This window comes from Carcharhinus amblyrhynchos, chromosome 4 (genome assembly GCF_965287045.1).
Source record: "Carcharhinus amblyrhynchos chromosome 4, sCarAmb.v2.hapA, whole genome shotgun sequence".
Classification (NCBI taxonomy): domain Eukaryota; kingdom Metazoa; phylum Chordata; class Chondrichthyes; order Carcharhiniformes; family Carcharhinidae; genus Carcharhinus; species Carcharhinus amblyrhynchos.
Window position 1 is genome coordinate 25,442,273 of NC_137327.1, and position 17,242 is coordinate 25,459,514.

A 17,242-nucleotide genomic window follows, 5' to 3' on the forward strand; every position below is an offset into this window, starting at 1 on the left:
AATTGATGCAAAACTGATGTCTGTAAGCAGTTGCAATAGAGAATTTGTCCTCAAGGAATTTCACTTTTTTAGACTTGACTGTGTCAGTTGCAGTTGCTGCCTGTGCTATTGGGAGTTCATTCTGTCAAATTCAGATTCTTCCCACAATGAATGGAATGTGTGCATTACCTACAGAACTGCTGTTTCAAAACACACAACACATCAATATCCACTAACTGCACAGACACGAGAGGAAACTTTACTTGTACCACAGCAGATGAGGAAACCATCATTCAGGACCATCCCCCTCTCCCCGGGAACAAAGTCCTATCAGTTTGCTAACTGCTGAGTTTGGTTAAAATTGCCCACATTGTGTTTGGTGGTTACAGTATTAGCTCTGTTATATTTAGGCCTTCATAGAAAGTGCACCAATCATCCAAGAGCATCTCCACCAATAGCAAATGTTAATTGAGATTGTACAATTGTAAGAGGTAGATATAAGTGCTTATAAGGTCTGATTAAGTACTGCACGCCCTGAGATGGGTGGAGGTGAGATTTAAGCCAATTGATTCAAAAATAGCTGGCAGCGCAGAAGATTGGAAAATGTTGTATTAATTCCCATTTTAATGATGAAATTCTGTTTATTTTAATTATAAACTCCTTCCTGCATTTATAATGGTGAATACAATAAAGGCCATTTAGCTACCAGATTTAAATAAGGTGGTTTAATAGCATTGTCACTGGACTAGTAATCCAGGGCATTGCCAGATTCGAAGCACAGCTGAAGGGAAAGGCTGAAAAAGTTAAATAAATTGGTTTGGTTAAAGTAACACAAACTGCGAACTGCAGGTGCAAAGTCTCAGAGACTGTAAAAACAATGTGGGAACTGCTCTAGTGGTTGTTCTAGTGCCACATTGTCTGGAGATAATGAAAGGGGCGGTAATATTTACCACTCCATATAGAGTTTATTTATCTATTGAATAGCCATACTGTGAGAGGATTCATTTACACACCTGAGACATCGGACAAGGGAGGATAATTGATCAGAACAAGTCAGACATAAGTTGTCATGCTTAAGTCAAATTGTAACTGATAGTAAATGAAGCTAGGTAGCATGTACGTGCCCTTAACTAATTACATTTTATAATTAAGGAGATGGGCATATGCTGTAATTGTTTGTACACATCATGTAAACCAAATTGGTAACAGTGATTGGACACAATAATCGCTAACAAATGTAGACCTTTGATTGGTATATGTTAATTTCTTGTAAGAGAACCTGAAAGTGTATCTGTCAAACTCTGTGTTCTGGGCTTCCTAGTGCGCCACCAGCTGGTGTACTGGAGTCCTTGCTGTAGCTTCTAATAAAAGCCGAGATGTTCAACTCCATATTTTTGCCTGGCCTCTGGTGGGGAACGCAGAATGCAACAGCTTTCCAACCTACTTTTCTCCACAACAGTTTGGTGATGAGTATGGGATCCACTCCAACTGCCAGCAATAACAGGACCGCAATTTGATGACTATTATCGTTGATTATATTCCTGACTAGGTGCTGATGCATAACATTGAGAAACTCTCTGATGGTCATCCAGACTTGAAACGTTGGCTCTATTCTCTGTCCGCAGACTAGCTGAGATTTTTGAGCATTTTCTGTTTTTCTTTCAGATTCCAGTGAGCATCCACAGTATATTACTTTAATTATATCAGATTTATGAGTCCTGATGGAGGCACTTAAAATTACCCAGGCACAAATGAGTTCATGTCTACACCGATAGCCGATATGCTTTTGGGGATATTACGCGGATTATGCGGGCGCCTAGAGTAGGTGAGGTTATGCCATCTCTGGTGGGCAGCCAGTGGCTAGACAATTAATCCAGAAACTTAACTAATGTTCTGGGAATGGGGCTTCAAATCCCGTCACAACAGATGGTGGAATTTGAATTCAATAACAACTATTTGGAATTAAGAGTCTACTGATGACCATGAAACCATGGTTGATCGTTGGAAAAACCCATCTGGTTCACTAATGTCCTTTAGGGAAGGAAATCTGCTGTCCTTATCCAGTCTGGCCTAATGTGACTCCAGAGCCCTTCAATGTGGTTGGCTCTCAAATGCCCTCCAAAGACAACTAGGAATGGGCAATAAATGCTGGCCAGCCAGCGACACTCGTGTCCTATGAATGAATAAACAAAGTCCAGTATGAAGAACTAATTCAGGAGTCCGAGGCAGTTGCAGCTATTAAGATCAGGGTCCATTGGAAAGTTAAAGCTCCCAAATAGGCAATGACCAGGTAGAGCAGCCAAAGAGGTGGTAGGGTAGGAACCCTAAAAAAAAATTAACAACCACCTGACTGGTGGGAATTGTTGTTGATATTTTCAGCAGTTCTTATTTATCCTGGTGGCACTTGTGAAACCATGGGAGCACCAATCGTATATTTGAAGGCTAACATTTGCCTGCACACTGGACAATGCGTACAACTACCTACAGGAGGATCGGGGGATAAAGAAATCTGACATTGGGAGAGTGGATAAAGAAACCCAATATCTCAGTATCAGATTGAGTAACCTCTACTAGTCATCAGCCGCAAATAGTGGGAGAATCTAATGCAGAACGCACAGCTTCCATACCTTTGGAAAGACCAGGTATGCCTGATTCAAATCACTGATCCAGGTTGTGGATGGGCTGAAAAAGGATGGGAGTATCAGATGGGAACCCAGTACGACATTCACACCCATAGGATGACAATTTGAAAGGGAGTTGTAAAAAGCAGACTGTAAAACCCCCCGAGCTGGAATGAAAAATAGAGGAAGACTCAAGTGTAATTTGAGTTTTGAAGGGATATACGTTTGAAAAACAGGATGGGGGTTGTGGATCTATTCATGTCATGTTACTAAATCTGGCAAGTAGACATTGCTGGTCAGTCAGCAGCTGAACCTAATGGTGGGCCAGACACATTTTCCCCCTTTTGTATGGTGGCACAGTGGTTAGCACTGCTGCCTCAGTGCCAAGGACACAGGTTCGATTCCCAGCTTGGGTCACACTCTGTGCAGAGTTTGCAAGTCTGCTCTAGGTAGTAGAGGTTCAGGGTTTAGAAAGAGTTGTCTAAGGTGCCTTGGTGAGTTCCAGCAGTGTATCTTACAGATTGTTCACAGAGCTGTATTGTGCGCCGGTAGTGGAGGGATCGAATGTTTGTGGATGTGGTGCCAGACAGGTTGTTTTGTCCTGAAAGTGTGCAGCTTCTCGCGTGTTGCTGGAGTTGCACTATTCCAGGTCATTGAAGAGTATCCCATCACACACCTCATTTCTACCTTGTAGATGGTGAAAATGGGGAGTCAAGAGGTGAGTTACTTCTGTAGGATTCCTAGCCTTTGCTCTGCTCTTGTTGTCACAGTATCTATATGGCTAGTCCAGTTCAGTTTCTGGTCAAATGTAACCACCACCCCACCCCGCCCCCCCCCCAACTCCCAGTGGGAGATTTGGCAATGGTAATGCCATTGAATGTCAAGAGGAATTGTTCAGATGCTTTCTTGTTGGAGATGTCACTGCCTGGCACTTGTATGGTGCGAATATGACTTGCCACTAGTCAGCACAGGCCTAAATATTGCCCAGGTCCTGATGCATTTGGACATGGACTGCTTCAGTATCTGCAGAGTCACAAATGGTGCTGAACATCCCTACTTCTGACCTAATGATGGAAGGAACGTCATTGATGAACAGGCTAAAGAAATTTGGGACTAGGACAAATGATTAATACATTCAAAGAAAGTGAAACAGTGAATTGTTTCTTCAATTACATTTTATTCAAACATATCAAAATGGTCGTCAATGCTTTCCAATTAAAACATGCCAATTACATGTGTATGAACCATGTGTATTGAGATGCCTATGACGATCCTAACTCGAAACTCTCTTTATAACAAATTGGATTTTAGGATCTTCAAAAGTCAAATCTACTAAATTACCCCATTATCTGAAATTTCAATATAATTTATTACAAGTGAAAAAGGTCAAAAAAAAAGGTTCAATCACCAGTAACATTTTCCAAAAGAAAGTGCTCCTGTGTACAATTGTTAACAATTCTGAACAAATAACCTGTTAGGTTTACAAAAGATACTAACTTGGAAGCATATTGCTCTTACATGTTGGTAGCTCAGATGAAAGTTAGTTGAATTCACTTCATTTCTCCATCAAAATTGTCCACTGTGTATTTCCTTGTGAGGATGCCAAAGGAACTTGGTTCGTAAAATGTTACTCTTGATGATGAATCTCCACAGTTTGAGAATGACAGTCTTTTTAAGCGATTGATAAGATGAGTTATGTGAGCGTGTCCTCGTTTCGAATATACTCGCCAATATCAGCCTGATGAAATACGACAATTGCCATCGGGTCCACTTTCCGGCAATCCTGGGTCGACTTTGCAGCAACTCCAAAGCCCTTCAGAAATAATTCAAGAATGTTTTAAATGCTGTGAATTAAATAATTTGACACAACACAAGAACACAAAAGTAGAAGCAGGAGTAGATCACCAGGCCCTTTAAGCCTGCCCCGCCATTCAATACGATTATGGCTGATCTGTGACAGCCTCAACTGCTTTTCTGTACCGTTTTCCTTTAACTCTCTATTCCCTAATCTATCAAGTATTTATCCAGCTCCATTGTAAATACTTCTAATGATTCAGCCTCCACTACCCTTTGGGGCAGAGAATTCTAGAGATTCACCAGCCTCAGAAGAAATTTCTATGCACCTCAGTTTTAAATGATCGGTCCTTTATCTTGTAGCTATGCCTTCTTGCCCGAGACTCTCCCATGAGTGAAAACATCTCACCATCTTCCCTGTCAAGCTCACTCAGGATCTTATATGTTTGAATAAGGTCGCTCCTCATTCTTTTAAGATCCAAGGAACACAGATCCAGACTATTTAGTCTCTCTTGATAAGACAATCATCTCATCCCCGGAATTAGTCAGGTGAATCTTCATTGGACTGCCTCCATCATTATTTATCCTTTTTAAGGTCAAAATACCATTTACCTTCTTGACTACTTTTTGGACCAGCTTGCTAGCTTTTTGTGATTCATGCACTAGAACACCCTCTGTAATTCACTCACCTGCAGTCACTCTCCATTTACATAATAATCTAAGACAACAGCTTAGTGTTCATCAGATTCCTGTTGCTACTCAAAAAGCCAGAAGGATAAACAAATGTGAACATTGTGAATCATAGCCCTGAAGTTGATCAGTGTTGTAAAAAATAATCAAACGCTCGAAATTATTTTACTCGGTCCCTTTAGCTTGGAGGTAGAAACTATAAGAAAGTGAATTAATTAAAAAGAAACTAATTTTAGACTCAAATGGGATCAGACAGCTGTATTTAGGACCACTCATGATAGAGTTAACTTACCTGATTTCAGATTGTGAAGCGAATCTTAGAAAATTAATGATAAATGTCACTGCAGCCAATAAAATAGTAATATCTTAAGAGTGAACCATGGTGTATGGGCTCAGAACTCTGGAGGCGTCCCAGAAAATGCAGTGGGGTATTTCCTCTCGGAAGACTCCACACAATCACCACATGGGATTTGCCTGGGAAGTCCAAGTTTCCATTAGACAATGACTCTGCACATGGAACAATTCAATACTCAAATTTGAGACTTCAGATGTTTCTGATCCACTCGGTAGAAGTTACCCAGGAAACCTTAGATGGATTAAACCACTTCCAGCTCCTCTGGGTAACCATAATACTGACCAACCCCCACAAGCCCTCCTGACTTCCCGTTCCCACTGACCTCCCCCCAGCTCCTGGTTACCCACATCCACATCGCCCCCCACCACCCCGCTCACCCGAGTACCCTCCAACCCCCAACTCCTTCATCCTCGACTATCTTCGCAACTGACCAACACCCCACCACCCATTCCCGTGACTACTCTTCTGACCTCCTTCCCACCCCCGACTTGCAAGCTGACTGAGTTTCCCCCGATGCTACTGCCCCATATTGATGGGACTTTGGAGCTGCTACGCTGGACATTCCTCATGGAGTCAGGATTTGAAGTTTGGGCAAGGAATGTGCAGCTCTCAGTATGGGCAAGTAAAAAGGAGCAACAATCTAATTGTGGTTGTTACTCCTTGATAACTCTCATTATGGTGAGAGTTTGTCTATTTTACTCCCTCTAAAATAATGGCACTGGTTACGTTTCAGTTGTTGTTGCAGGGCAGACAAGCCATTCTCTTACCAATGGAACATCAGCCATGGAGTATACAACTACGCCTTGGTATTGGGCTGTGCTTTCTGTAATCCGGCCCAAACCAGATTTCAATACATGGTTTCCGTACAGGAAAGATTGTTCTGTTCCAGGTTTCAACCACACTTTATACTGAAACAAAAATAAACAATTACCATGCATATCTGCACAATTTAAAATATGATAGAAATAAGAATGAAGGCAGGCGCGCATTCTCAAATATTCAGCATTCTAATGTTTATGAAATATATATAGAATCATAGAGTCCCTACAGTGCAGAAGGCACTATTTGGCTCATCAAGGCTGCACCAACCACAATCCCACCCAGGTGTTATTCCCATAAACTCCACATATTTACCCTCCTCCTGACACTTAGATCAATTTACCCTGCTAATCCCCAATACTAGAGTCAATTTACCATGGCCAATCCACCTAATCTGCACATCTTTGGAGTGTGGAGGAAATTGGAGTACCCAGAAGAAACCCTGCAGGCACGGGGAGAATGCGTAAACTCCATACACAGTCACCCGAGGCCAGAATTGAACCTGGGTCCTTTGATGCTAACCACTGTGCCGTCGTGCCAACCCATTTCAATAATGTTTCATCATTTTCAACATTGCCCAAGTTAAAACAGCACGAAATTTCTGTTCCTCAGACCATAAGATCTGCTCCGCCATTCAATCATGGCTAATAAAATTCCTCAACCCAGTTCTCCCACCTTTTCCCCATAAGCTTTGATCCCGTCATCAATCAAGAATCTATCTCTGTCTTAAAGGCACTCAATGACCCGGCCTTCAGCCTTCTGTAGTAGTGAATTCAATAGATTCCCCATCCTCTGGCTGAGGAAATACCTCCTCATCTTAGTTCTAAAGTGTCATCCCTTTTTCTGAGGCTGTGCCCTCAGATCCCTGTCTCTCCTACTAATGGAAACATCTTGCCCACATGCAGGCATTATTCTGTCAGTTTCAATGAGATTCCCCCCATCCTTCTAAACTTCAGGAAGTACAGATCCAGAGTTCTTAGAAGCTCCTCAAACATCAAGCTTTTCATTCCGGGGGTCATTCGCGTGAACCTCTCCTGGACCCTCTCTAAGTCTAGCACATCTTTCCTGAGATAGGGGGCCCAAAATTGCTCACAATATTCTAAATGTGGTCTCACCAAAGCATTGTAAAGCCTTAGCAGTGCATCCCTGCTTTTGTATTCTAGTCTTCTCAATATGCACGTTAACATTGCATTTGCTTTTCTAACTATCAAGTCAACCGGCAAGTTAACCTTAACAGAATCCTGAACTAGGACTCCCAACTTTTGATTTGATTTATTATTGTCACATGTATTAAGATAGTGAAAATGATTGTTTCTTGCGTGCTATACAGACAAACCATACTGTTCATAGAGAAGGAAATGAGAGTGCAGAATGTAGTATTACAGTCATAGCTAGGATGCAGCGAAAGATCAACTTAATGCAAGGTAAGTCTATTCAGAAGTCTGACAACAGCAGGGTTCCTTAGCGCTTCTGATTTATCTCCCCATTTAGAAAATTGTCCATGCCTCCATTCTTCCTAACAAAGTGCATAATCTCTCACTGGCAAATGGAATTTAATGTTGGCAAGTGCGAGGTGGTCCACTTTGGTAGGAATAATGGTAGGAAGGATTATTACTTACGTGGTGAGAAACTGCAGCAGGCGACGGTGCAGAGGGACCTCGGGGTCCTTGTGCATGAGTCGCAAAAACCCAGCTTGCAGGTGCAGCAGGTGGTCAGGAAGGCAAATGGGATGCTGGCCTTCATAGCGAGGGGGATTGAATATAAAAGTAGGGAGGCCTTGCTGCGGCTGTATAGGGCATTGGTGAGGCCGCAGCTGGAGTCCTGTGTGCAGTTTTGGGCGCCGTACTTACGCAAGGATATTCTGGCCTTGGAGGGAGTGCAGAGGAAGTTTACTAGGCTGATGCCGGAGTTGAGGGGGTTGAGCTATGAGGAGAGGCTGAATAAACTAGGCTTGTACTCATTAGAGTTTAGAAGAATGAGGGGAGATCTCATTGAGACGCATAAGATGATGAATGGGATGGATAGGACAGAGGTGGAGAGACTCTTCCCGCTCAGAAAGGACAATAGGACTAGGGGTCACAGCCTCAAGATAAAGGGGGGGCGGTTTAGAACGGAGTTGAGGAAGAACTTCTTCACTCAAAGGGTGGTGAATCTCTGGAATTCTCTGCCCGTTGAAGTGGTGGACGCTGCCTCGCTAAATATTTTTAAGATGTGGGTTGATGGGTTTTTGATAAGAGAGGGGATTAAAGGTTATGGGGGGAGGGCGGGAATGTGGAACTGAGCCACGACAGATCAGCCATGATCTTATTGAATGGCGGGGCAGGCTCGAAGGGCTAGATGGCCTACTCCTGCTCCTATTTCTTATGTTCCCCACATTGTATTCCACCTGCCACTTCTTTGCACATTCTCCTAACCTGTCCAAGTCCTTCTGCAGCCCCTCCCCCACTTCTTTAATATTACTATTTATATCTTAATTGTTGATAAATAAAATTTGTTTTAATTAAAGCTTCCTACTGGGTCATTCGAATCATGGAACAAGACATATTATGCTCACACTAATACCAAAATCAAAAAACGCTGGGATCTAGGCTAACTTCATAATATATCTTGGAGTTTCTGATCTGGTACTTAACATAATGTACAATTTTTTTATCTGAATATAATAAAACACTACGATAGACATCGGAGGTAATCACTATGCAACATCTGGAACACTATTTTTGTCAATTTTGGCCCCCTTATTTGTGAAAGGATATATTGGCCTTGGAGGGAGTACAGAGAAGGTTCACCAGGTTGATACTGGAGATGAGGGTGTTAGCTTATGAGGAGAGATTGAATAGATTGGGCCTGTACTTGGAGTTTAGAAGGCTGAAGGGTGATCACATAGAGACATATAAGATAATGAAGGGGCTAGATAGGGTAGAAGCAGAGAGATTCTTTCCACTTAGAAAGGAAACAAGAACTAAAGGACACAGCCTCAACATAGCGGGGGGGGGGTGGTCAGTTTATAACAGAGTTGAGGAGGAGGAACTTCTCTCAGAGGGTAGTGAATCTCTGGAATTCTCTGCCCATTGAAGCGGTGGAGGCTATCTCGTTGAATATGTTGAAGTCACAGGCAGATAGATTTCTGATCGATAAGGAAATTAAGGGTTATGGGGAGCAGGCGGGTAAGTGGAACTGAATCACTTTCAGATCAGCCATGATCTTATTGAATGGCGGGGCAGGCTCGAAGGGCTAGATGGCCTACTCCTGCTCCTATTTCTTCTGTTATGTTCTTACTATAGCTCAGGTTTTGTGGCAATAATAATGAAGCAGCTATCACTATTAAGGTTTAAATTGGACAGCAATTCTACACTTGTGCAGGTAAGCCTGAAAATCCAGAAGCTGCTGTATGAGTTGCCCTGCACCTCCTTCACTACACAGTTATCAAGCCCATTGATTCAGCATCAAACTACATGAGGTTGCAGTACTCACTAAACATGACAGAAAAGTTTAGGACTAGTGCATTTAGCCTCAGTTCCTTCATCTAGGTCAGGGATCTCTAAACTACGGCCCGCAGCTTGTGGGGTGGGACGGGAGTCCCACTGCTGAAAATATTCCCGCCTGTGGAACGCCACTGCTGACTCAGGACCCGGACGTGGGGACCGAAACCACAGGCTGGACATTTGCTGCTGCTCCGTGCAGTGTCTGATGAACCCATGGGAATCCCCACCTTCTATACCGGCCTCCTGTCCAATCAGAGCTGCTGTCCTGTGACTGATAGTTCATTAAACAAATCAGCAACTGAGAAATGTTGTCCAATTGCCGCTCTGCATTGACTGAGTGACAGCTGCCTTATCCAATCCATAAGTTCTATCCGTCTCAAATGAGCGAGAATAATGACAATAACGGTGGCAATTCAGACCAATCGTGGAGTGATGTGCTCAGTGTAAAACCCACATTGTGACTGACATCTGCTGCAGCCAATTGCCGTGTGGTGCTGTAACGCAGTCACCAATTGCAATGAATTTAAAATTATTTGGCACCTTTTTAAGAAAAATAACTTTATTATAAAAGTAACCCCCTAACTTTAGAACTATTTCTTTCCTTTGGCCCGCAAAAATGTATAAAATTAGTGATTTGACCCTTGTACTGAAAAGTTTGGAGACCTCTAATCTAGATCATTGATGTACAAAGTGAAAAGTCGTGGTCCCAACACTGACCCCTGCAGAATTCCACTAGTCATCAGCTGGTAGTCAGAAAAGGACTTCTTTATCCCCACTCTCTGCCTTCCACCAGTCAGAAGCCTGACCAATCTTCTATCCAGGCTAGTCCTTTGCTTCTAACACCATGGGCGCTTAGCTTACTCAGCAGTCTCCTGTGCGGCACCTTGTGAAAGCCCTGCTGGAAATCCAAATAGATAACATCCTTTGTTTAACCTGCTTGCCACCTCCTCAAAAGATTCAAACAGATTTGTCTGTCATGACTGCCCCTTGGTGACTTTGTCCTATTCAGTTATGCTTCTACCAGTTAATAGAACACCACATCACCTACCTTAGCATAAGGAGCAAGATAGTCGAGTGCTGTAACGTGAAGTCGAAATTTTAAAGTTTTGGTAAATTTTCCAAAGCAGGTTCCCAATGAAACAAGTTTATCACGAGAGATATTTGTTGCCAATTTCAGGATTTTCTCACTACAACAGAAAATAAAAAAAATTCAGATAAATGGAAGTGTGATATTTTGTGACAATGTCGTTTCAGGCTATTCCTACACAAACATACCTTATTTTAAGAAATCCTTAATTACAGCCATTATGTAATACATGCTTTCACAAATACTCATTCTGCTCTTCTGCACAAATTCATTATGCCTCAAGACGTATAAGATGATGAATGGGATGGATAGGATAGAGGTGGAGAGACTCTTCCCGCTCAAAAAAGACAGTAGGACTAGGGGGCACAGCCTCAAGATAAAGGGGAGGCGGTTTAGAACGGAGTTGAGGAGGAACTTCTTCACTCAAAGGGTGGTGAATCTCTGGAATTCTCTGCCCGTTGAAGTGGTGGAGGCTGCCTCGCTAAATATTTTTAAGAAGCGGGTTGATGGGTTCTTGATAAGAGAGGGGATTAAGGGTTATGGGGAGAGGGCGGGAAAGTGGAACTGAGCCACAACAGATCAGCCATGATCTTATTGAATGGCGGGGCAGGCTCGAAGGGCTAGATGGCCTACTCCTGCTCCTATTTCTTATGTAAATGGATTCATTCCTCAATTCCCCAACCTCCCAATATACTTCAGCTGAAATCTTGTCCGCCCTTAAGGCCAGCAGCACAGGATTAAACATTTGTTGCACTTCTTACCTGACGTAATAAACACGATCTCTGTGTAAACGGAAGCAGTAGGTTCCATCCGGACGGTCCACTAGTAATTTAATATTCTCTCCAATACTGAAAGTAGTCAAACGTTATAAAATGAGGGCAGAAATTAAAGTGTCTTGGTGCTTTTGTGTTCCAAAATTAGTGTTCTATTTGTCAAACAGTAACTAAAAGACGACAACACAATAACCTGTACATACAACAGAAATATAACTGTCCACTAAAATGATTAATAACTTGTAAAAGTGCCCACTTTCAACTATGAAAAGTTTAAGACCAATGTAATCTTGGGAAAGAAAACCTTAATAATGCATAATGAGGATTTTTAAAAAAAAGCAAATAGACAACAGAAAATACTACACAATTTTATGTCAGCATACCAACAAGTTTTAAGTTTATTTATTAGTGTCACAAGCAGGTTTACATTAACACTGCAATAAAGTTACTGTGAAAACCCCATAGTCGGCACACTGAGGAAGAATTTAGCACGGCCAATGCACTTAACTAGTACGTCTTTTGGAATGTGGGGGAGGAAACCAGAGCACCTGGAGGAAATCCACGCAGACATGGGGAGAACATGCAGACTCTGCGCAGACAGTCACCCAAGCTGGGAAATCAAAACTGGGTCCCTGGGGTTATGAGGCAGCAGTGTCGAACTCAAGAGTCAGTGCTCCCACATTTCTGGCATTTGGGGAGGATTTTCCATTAAGCATTCAACACATATTTGTTGTGGCTTTTTTAATTGACCTCTCTGCTCAGCAAGATGATTGTATATTGGTGGTGGGAAAGGAATATTTTTCCTTTCAACATTGTCGAAATTAAACACTCCAAGATCAACACTGTAGGATGAGATGCAGCATAATTGCCACTACTCCGTCCCAGCAACATGCATCAGTCCAAAGTCTTTTTCTTAAACAAAATGCTCCCAGTATTAAGTATAACATGAACTAAAATAACCCAGTAGCTGGAAATGTAAGTTTCAGCCACCATCATTAAATCTCCAAAATCTTCTTCTGGATTGGACAACAAGTGGTACATAAAATACCACTTGTTGCAGATGGAGGATGAGAAAGGAGGATCCCGGACCTGTGTCCTTTGTTTGAACTGACGGGAGTACGATAGGATGAGAGAGGAATTGGCGAATGTAGATTGGGGGCGCAGATTGGGCGGTAGGACTGCTGAGGAACAGTGGAGGATCTTTAAGGAGATCTTTCTTGGTGCTCAGCAGAAATTTATTCCGATGGTAAAGAAGGATCGTAGGAGAAGGGATAATCAGCCGTGGATAACGAAGGAGATAAAGGAGAGTATTAAATTAAAAGCTGATGTGTTTGGAGTGGCTAAAAGTAGTGGGCGAGTAGAGGATTGGGAGAGGTTTAAAAATCAACAAAGAATGACGAAGAAGTTGATAAAGGAAGGAAGGATAGACTATGAAGCTAAACTAGCGCTAAATATAAAAAAGGATAGTAAGAGTTTTTATAAATATATAAAGAGGAGGAGGCTGGCTAGGGCGAATGTTGGACCCTTAGAGAATGAGAGGGGGGATTTAGTGGTGGGGGATGAGGAAATGGCTGAGGCCTTGTATAAGTTTTTTGCTTCGGTCTTCACGGAGGAGGACGCGAATAGTTTGCCGGGTATTAACGATGGAAAGATGGTAGGAGTTGAGGGCCTGAATGAGATCATTGTCACTAGAGAGGTAGTGCTTGACAGACTAGTGGGACTGATGGTGGACAAGTCCCCAGGACCGGACGGAATGCATCCCAGGGTTCTGAAGGAAATGGCAGAGGTGATAGTGGATGCCTTAGTGATTATTTTCCAAACCTCGCTGGATTCCAGGAAGTGCCGGAAGATTGGAAAACGGCTAATGTTACGCCGCTGTTTAAAAAGGGTAGCAGGCAAAAGGCAGGAAATTATAGGCTGGTTAGTTTAACGTTTGTTGTAGGAAAAATGCTTGAATCTGTCATCAAAGGAGAAATAGCGAGGCACCTTGAGAAGAACTGTTTGATAGAGCAGATGCAGCACGGATTCGTCAAGGGGAAGTTGTGTCTAACGAATTTATTGGACTTCTATGAGGATGTGTCTAGTGCGGTGGACGGAGGGGAACCGGTGGATGTGGTGTTTCTCGATTTTCAGAAGGCGTTTGATAAGGTGCCGCACAAAGGTTGTTACAGAAGGTCGGGGCATGGTGTTGGGGGTAAGGTGTTAGCGTGGATAGAGGATTGGCTGTCAAATAGGAGGCAGAGAGTAGGTGTCAATGGGTGCTATTCAGATTGGCGGTTGGTGACTAGTGGAGTGCCCCAGGGATCAGTGCTGGGGCCTCAGCTATTTACCACTGATATAGATAATCTGGAGGAGGGAGCTGAGTGTAAGGTGTCGAAATTTGCTGATGACACAATGATAAGTGGGAAAAGCAAATTGTGCAGAGGGATCTAGATAGGCTGAGCAAGTGGGCGAGGACCTGGCAGATGGAATACAATGTTGGCAAGTGTGAGGTTATCCACTTTGGCAGGAATAATAGTAGGAAGGACTACTACTTAAAAGGCGAAAAGCTGCAGCATGCTACGGTGCAGAGAGACCTGGAGGTCCTTGTGCATGAGTTGCAAAAACCCAGCCTACAGGTGCAGCAGGGGGTCAGGAACGCAAATGGGATGCTGGCCTTCATAGCGAGGGGGATAGAATATAAAAGCAGGGAGGTCTTGCTGCAACTGTACAGGGCACTGGTGAGGCCACAGCTGGAGTACTGTGTGCAGTTTGGTCGCCGCACTTGCGCAAGGATATTTTGGCCTTGGAGGGAGTGCAGAGGAGGTTCACTAGGCTGATACCAGAGTTGAGGGGGTTGAGCTATGAAGAGAGGCTGAATAAGAACATAAGAAATAGGAGCAGGAGTAGGCCATCTAGCCCTTCGAGCCTGCCCCGCCATTCAATAAGATCATGGCTGATCTGTCGTGGCTCAGTTACACATTCCTGCCCTCTCCCCATAACCTTTAATCCCCTCTCTTATCAAAAACCCATCAACCCGCGTCTTAAAAATATTTAGCGAGGTAGCCTCCACCACTTCAACGGGCAGAGAATTCCAGAGATTCACCACCCTTTGAGTGAAGACGTTCTTCCTCAACTCCATTCTAAACCGCCGCCCCCCCCCCCCTTTATCTTGAGGCTGTGCCCCCTAGTCCTACTATCCTTTCTGAGCGGGAAGAGCCTCTCCACCTCTATCCTATCCATCCCATTCATCATCTTATACGTCTCAATGAGATCTCCCCTCATTCTTCTAAACTCTAACAAACCTAGTTTATTCAGCCTCTCCTCATAGCTCAACCCCCTCAACTCCGGCATCAGCCTAGTAAACCTCCTCTGCACTCCCTCCAAGGCCAAAATAGCCTTGCGTAAGTACGGCACCCAAAACTGCACACAGTACTCCAGCTGCGGCCTCACCAATGCCCTATACAGCCGCAGCAAGGCCTCCCTACTTTTATATTCAATCCCCCTCGCTATGAAGGCCAGCATCCCATTTGCCTTCCTGACCACCTGCTGCACCTGCAAGGTGGGTTTTTGCGACTCATGCACAAGGACCCCGAGGTCCCTCTGCACCGTCGCCTGCTGCAGTTTTTCGCCCCGTAAGTAATAATCCTTCCTACCATTATTCCTACCAAAGTGGACCACCTCGCACTTGCCAACATTAAATTCCATTTGCCAGTTCCTGGCCCATTCGCCCAGCCTATCTAGATCCTTCTGCAGACTCTCCACACCCTCCGCACAATTTGCCGTTCCACCAATCTTGGTGTCACCAGCAAATTTCGACACCATACACTCGGTTCCCTCCTCCAGATCATGTATATAAATGGTAAATAGCTGAGGCCCCAGCACCGACCCCTGGGGCACTCCACTAATCACCAACCGCCAATCCGAATAGCACCCATTGACCCCCACTCTCTGCCTCCTATTTGACAACCAATCCTCTATCCACACTAACACCCTACCCCCAACTCCATGTCCCCTGACCTTCTGCGATAACCTCTTGTGAGGTACCTTGTCAAACGCCTTCTGAAAATCAAGAAAGACCACATCCAGTGGCTCTCCTTTATCCACCCTCGACACATCCTCATAGAACTCCAGTAAATTTGTCAGACACGACTTCCCTTTAACGAAACCGTGCTGCGTCTGCTCTATCAAGCAATTCCCCTCAAGATGCCCCGCTATTTCCTCCTTGATGACGGATTCTAACATTTTACCTACAACAGACGTTAAACTAACCGGCCTATAATTCCCTGCCTTTTGCCTGGCACCCTTCTTAAACAACGGCGTAGCATTAGCCATTTTCCAATCTTCCGGCACTTCCCCAGAATCCATGCTTTTAAATGATTTAAACAGTTCTACAAGGTAAGTTCTTACTACAAAGTGCTTTAAACTTATTTAAACAGGTTTTTAATAGGTAATTTCTTATCTGTCACTCTGCTCCAGCAAACAATAGACTGGGCTTGTACTCGGAGTTTAGAAGGACGAGAGGGGAATCTTATAGAGACGTATAAGATGATGAAAGGGATGGATAGGGTAGAGGTGGAGAGGTTTTTCCCGCTCAGAAAGGACAGCAGGACTACAGGGCACAGCCTCAAGATAAGGCGGGGGGGGGGGGGGGGGGGGGGCAGTTTAGAACGGAGTTGAGGAGGAACTTCTTCACTCAAAGGGTGGTGAATCCCTGGAATTCTCTGCCCAATGAAGTGGTGGAGGCTACCTCGCTAAATATATTTAAGACCGGGTAGATAGGTTTTTGGTAGGCAAGGGGAGTAAGGGTTATGGGGAGAAAGCGGGAAAGTGGAACTGAGCCACTTCAGATCAGCCATGATCTTATTGAATGGCGGGGCAGACGCGAAGGGTTAGATGGCCTACTCCTGCTCCTATTTCTTATGTTTTAGAATCCCTACATTGCAGAAGACAGTCATTTGGCCCATGGAGTCTATACCAACTGGGTGGGAAAGGGTCCCACCCAGGCCTTTTCACATAAGCCCACATATTTATCCCAGGGGCAATTTATCATGGCCAATCCACCTGACCTGCACATCTTTGGACTGTGGGAGGAAACCCACACAGACACGGGGAGAAGGTGCAAACTCAATACAGACAGTGAGCCAAGCAAGAATTGAGCCCAGGTCCCTGGCGAGTTGAGGCTGCAGTGCTAACCACTGTGTCACTCCTGTACATATATATATTTATACATACACGCACACATATATGTACACACATGTACATACATACACACGTGTGTATAACGGTGGATCCCACACACTCCCACCCCTCTACATCTCTTAAGCCTGGATTCCTCCTCTGACCAGACACCCAGAGGGATTCGGGCAACAACTGAACACAGGGATATTCCGGTACAACAAACAGCCCGCGGCCCCCCAGCCCCGAGCCCTAGCTCCCAGTCGCCAATCCCCAGCCTCACTATTTGGCCAGTTTCTCGAACAGGAGCCGGGTCTCTTCGTCCGTCAGCGGCCGCATCTCCAAACTACACGCGCTCAGTCAAACCGGAGACGGAACCCGAGCAATCACCGGCCGGAACCGGAAACTGAAACTGTACTGCATCGCAGTGCAACCATCGGCCAGGAACCGGAAACTTGGCCGTAACCAGGGCAACCACCGGG

At 44.2% G+C, this 17,242-nt stretch overlaps 1 protein-coding gene across 1 annotated transcript; it reads right to left on the reverse strand.

The window, feature by feature from the left end:
• Window positions 1-3,745: 3,745 nt before the first annotated feature.
• On the reverse strand, window positions 3,746-17,171 carry nip7 (NIP7 nucleolar pre-rRNA processing protein). The gene is made up of 5 exons (XM_080186868.1): window positions 17,044-17,171; window positions 11,592-11,678; window positions 10,792-10,930; window positions 6,207-6,347; window positions 3,746-4,413 (listed from the first exon to the last, which is right to left on the reverse strand). Exons 1-5 carry the CDS (start codon window positions 17,097-17,099, stop codon window positions 4,294-4,296), a joined length of 543 nt encoding a protein of 180 aa, XP_080042994.1. The 5' UTR covers window positions 17,100-17,171; the 3' UTR covers window positions 3,746-4,293.
• Between the last annotated feature and the right edge of the window lie 71 nt (window positions 17,172-17,242).

Coding starts and splice junctions, on each gene's coding strand:
- nip7 (XM_080186868.1), bottom strand. CDS start 17,099: ATGCGGCCGCTGACGGACGAAGAGACCCGGCTCCTGTTCGAGAAACTG. Junction 6,348..10,791: donor ATCTTGCTCCTTATGCTAAG/GTAGGTGATGTG, acceptor TTTTTGTTTCAG/TATAAAGTGTGGTTGAAACC. Junction 4,414..6,206: donor CCATGGCTGATGTTCCATTG/GTAAGAGAATGG, acceptor TTATTTCTGAAG/GGCTTTGGAGTTGCTGCAAA.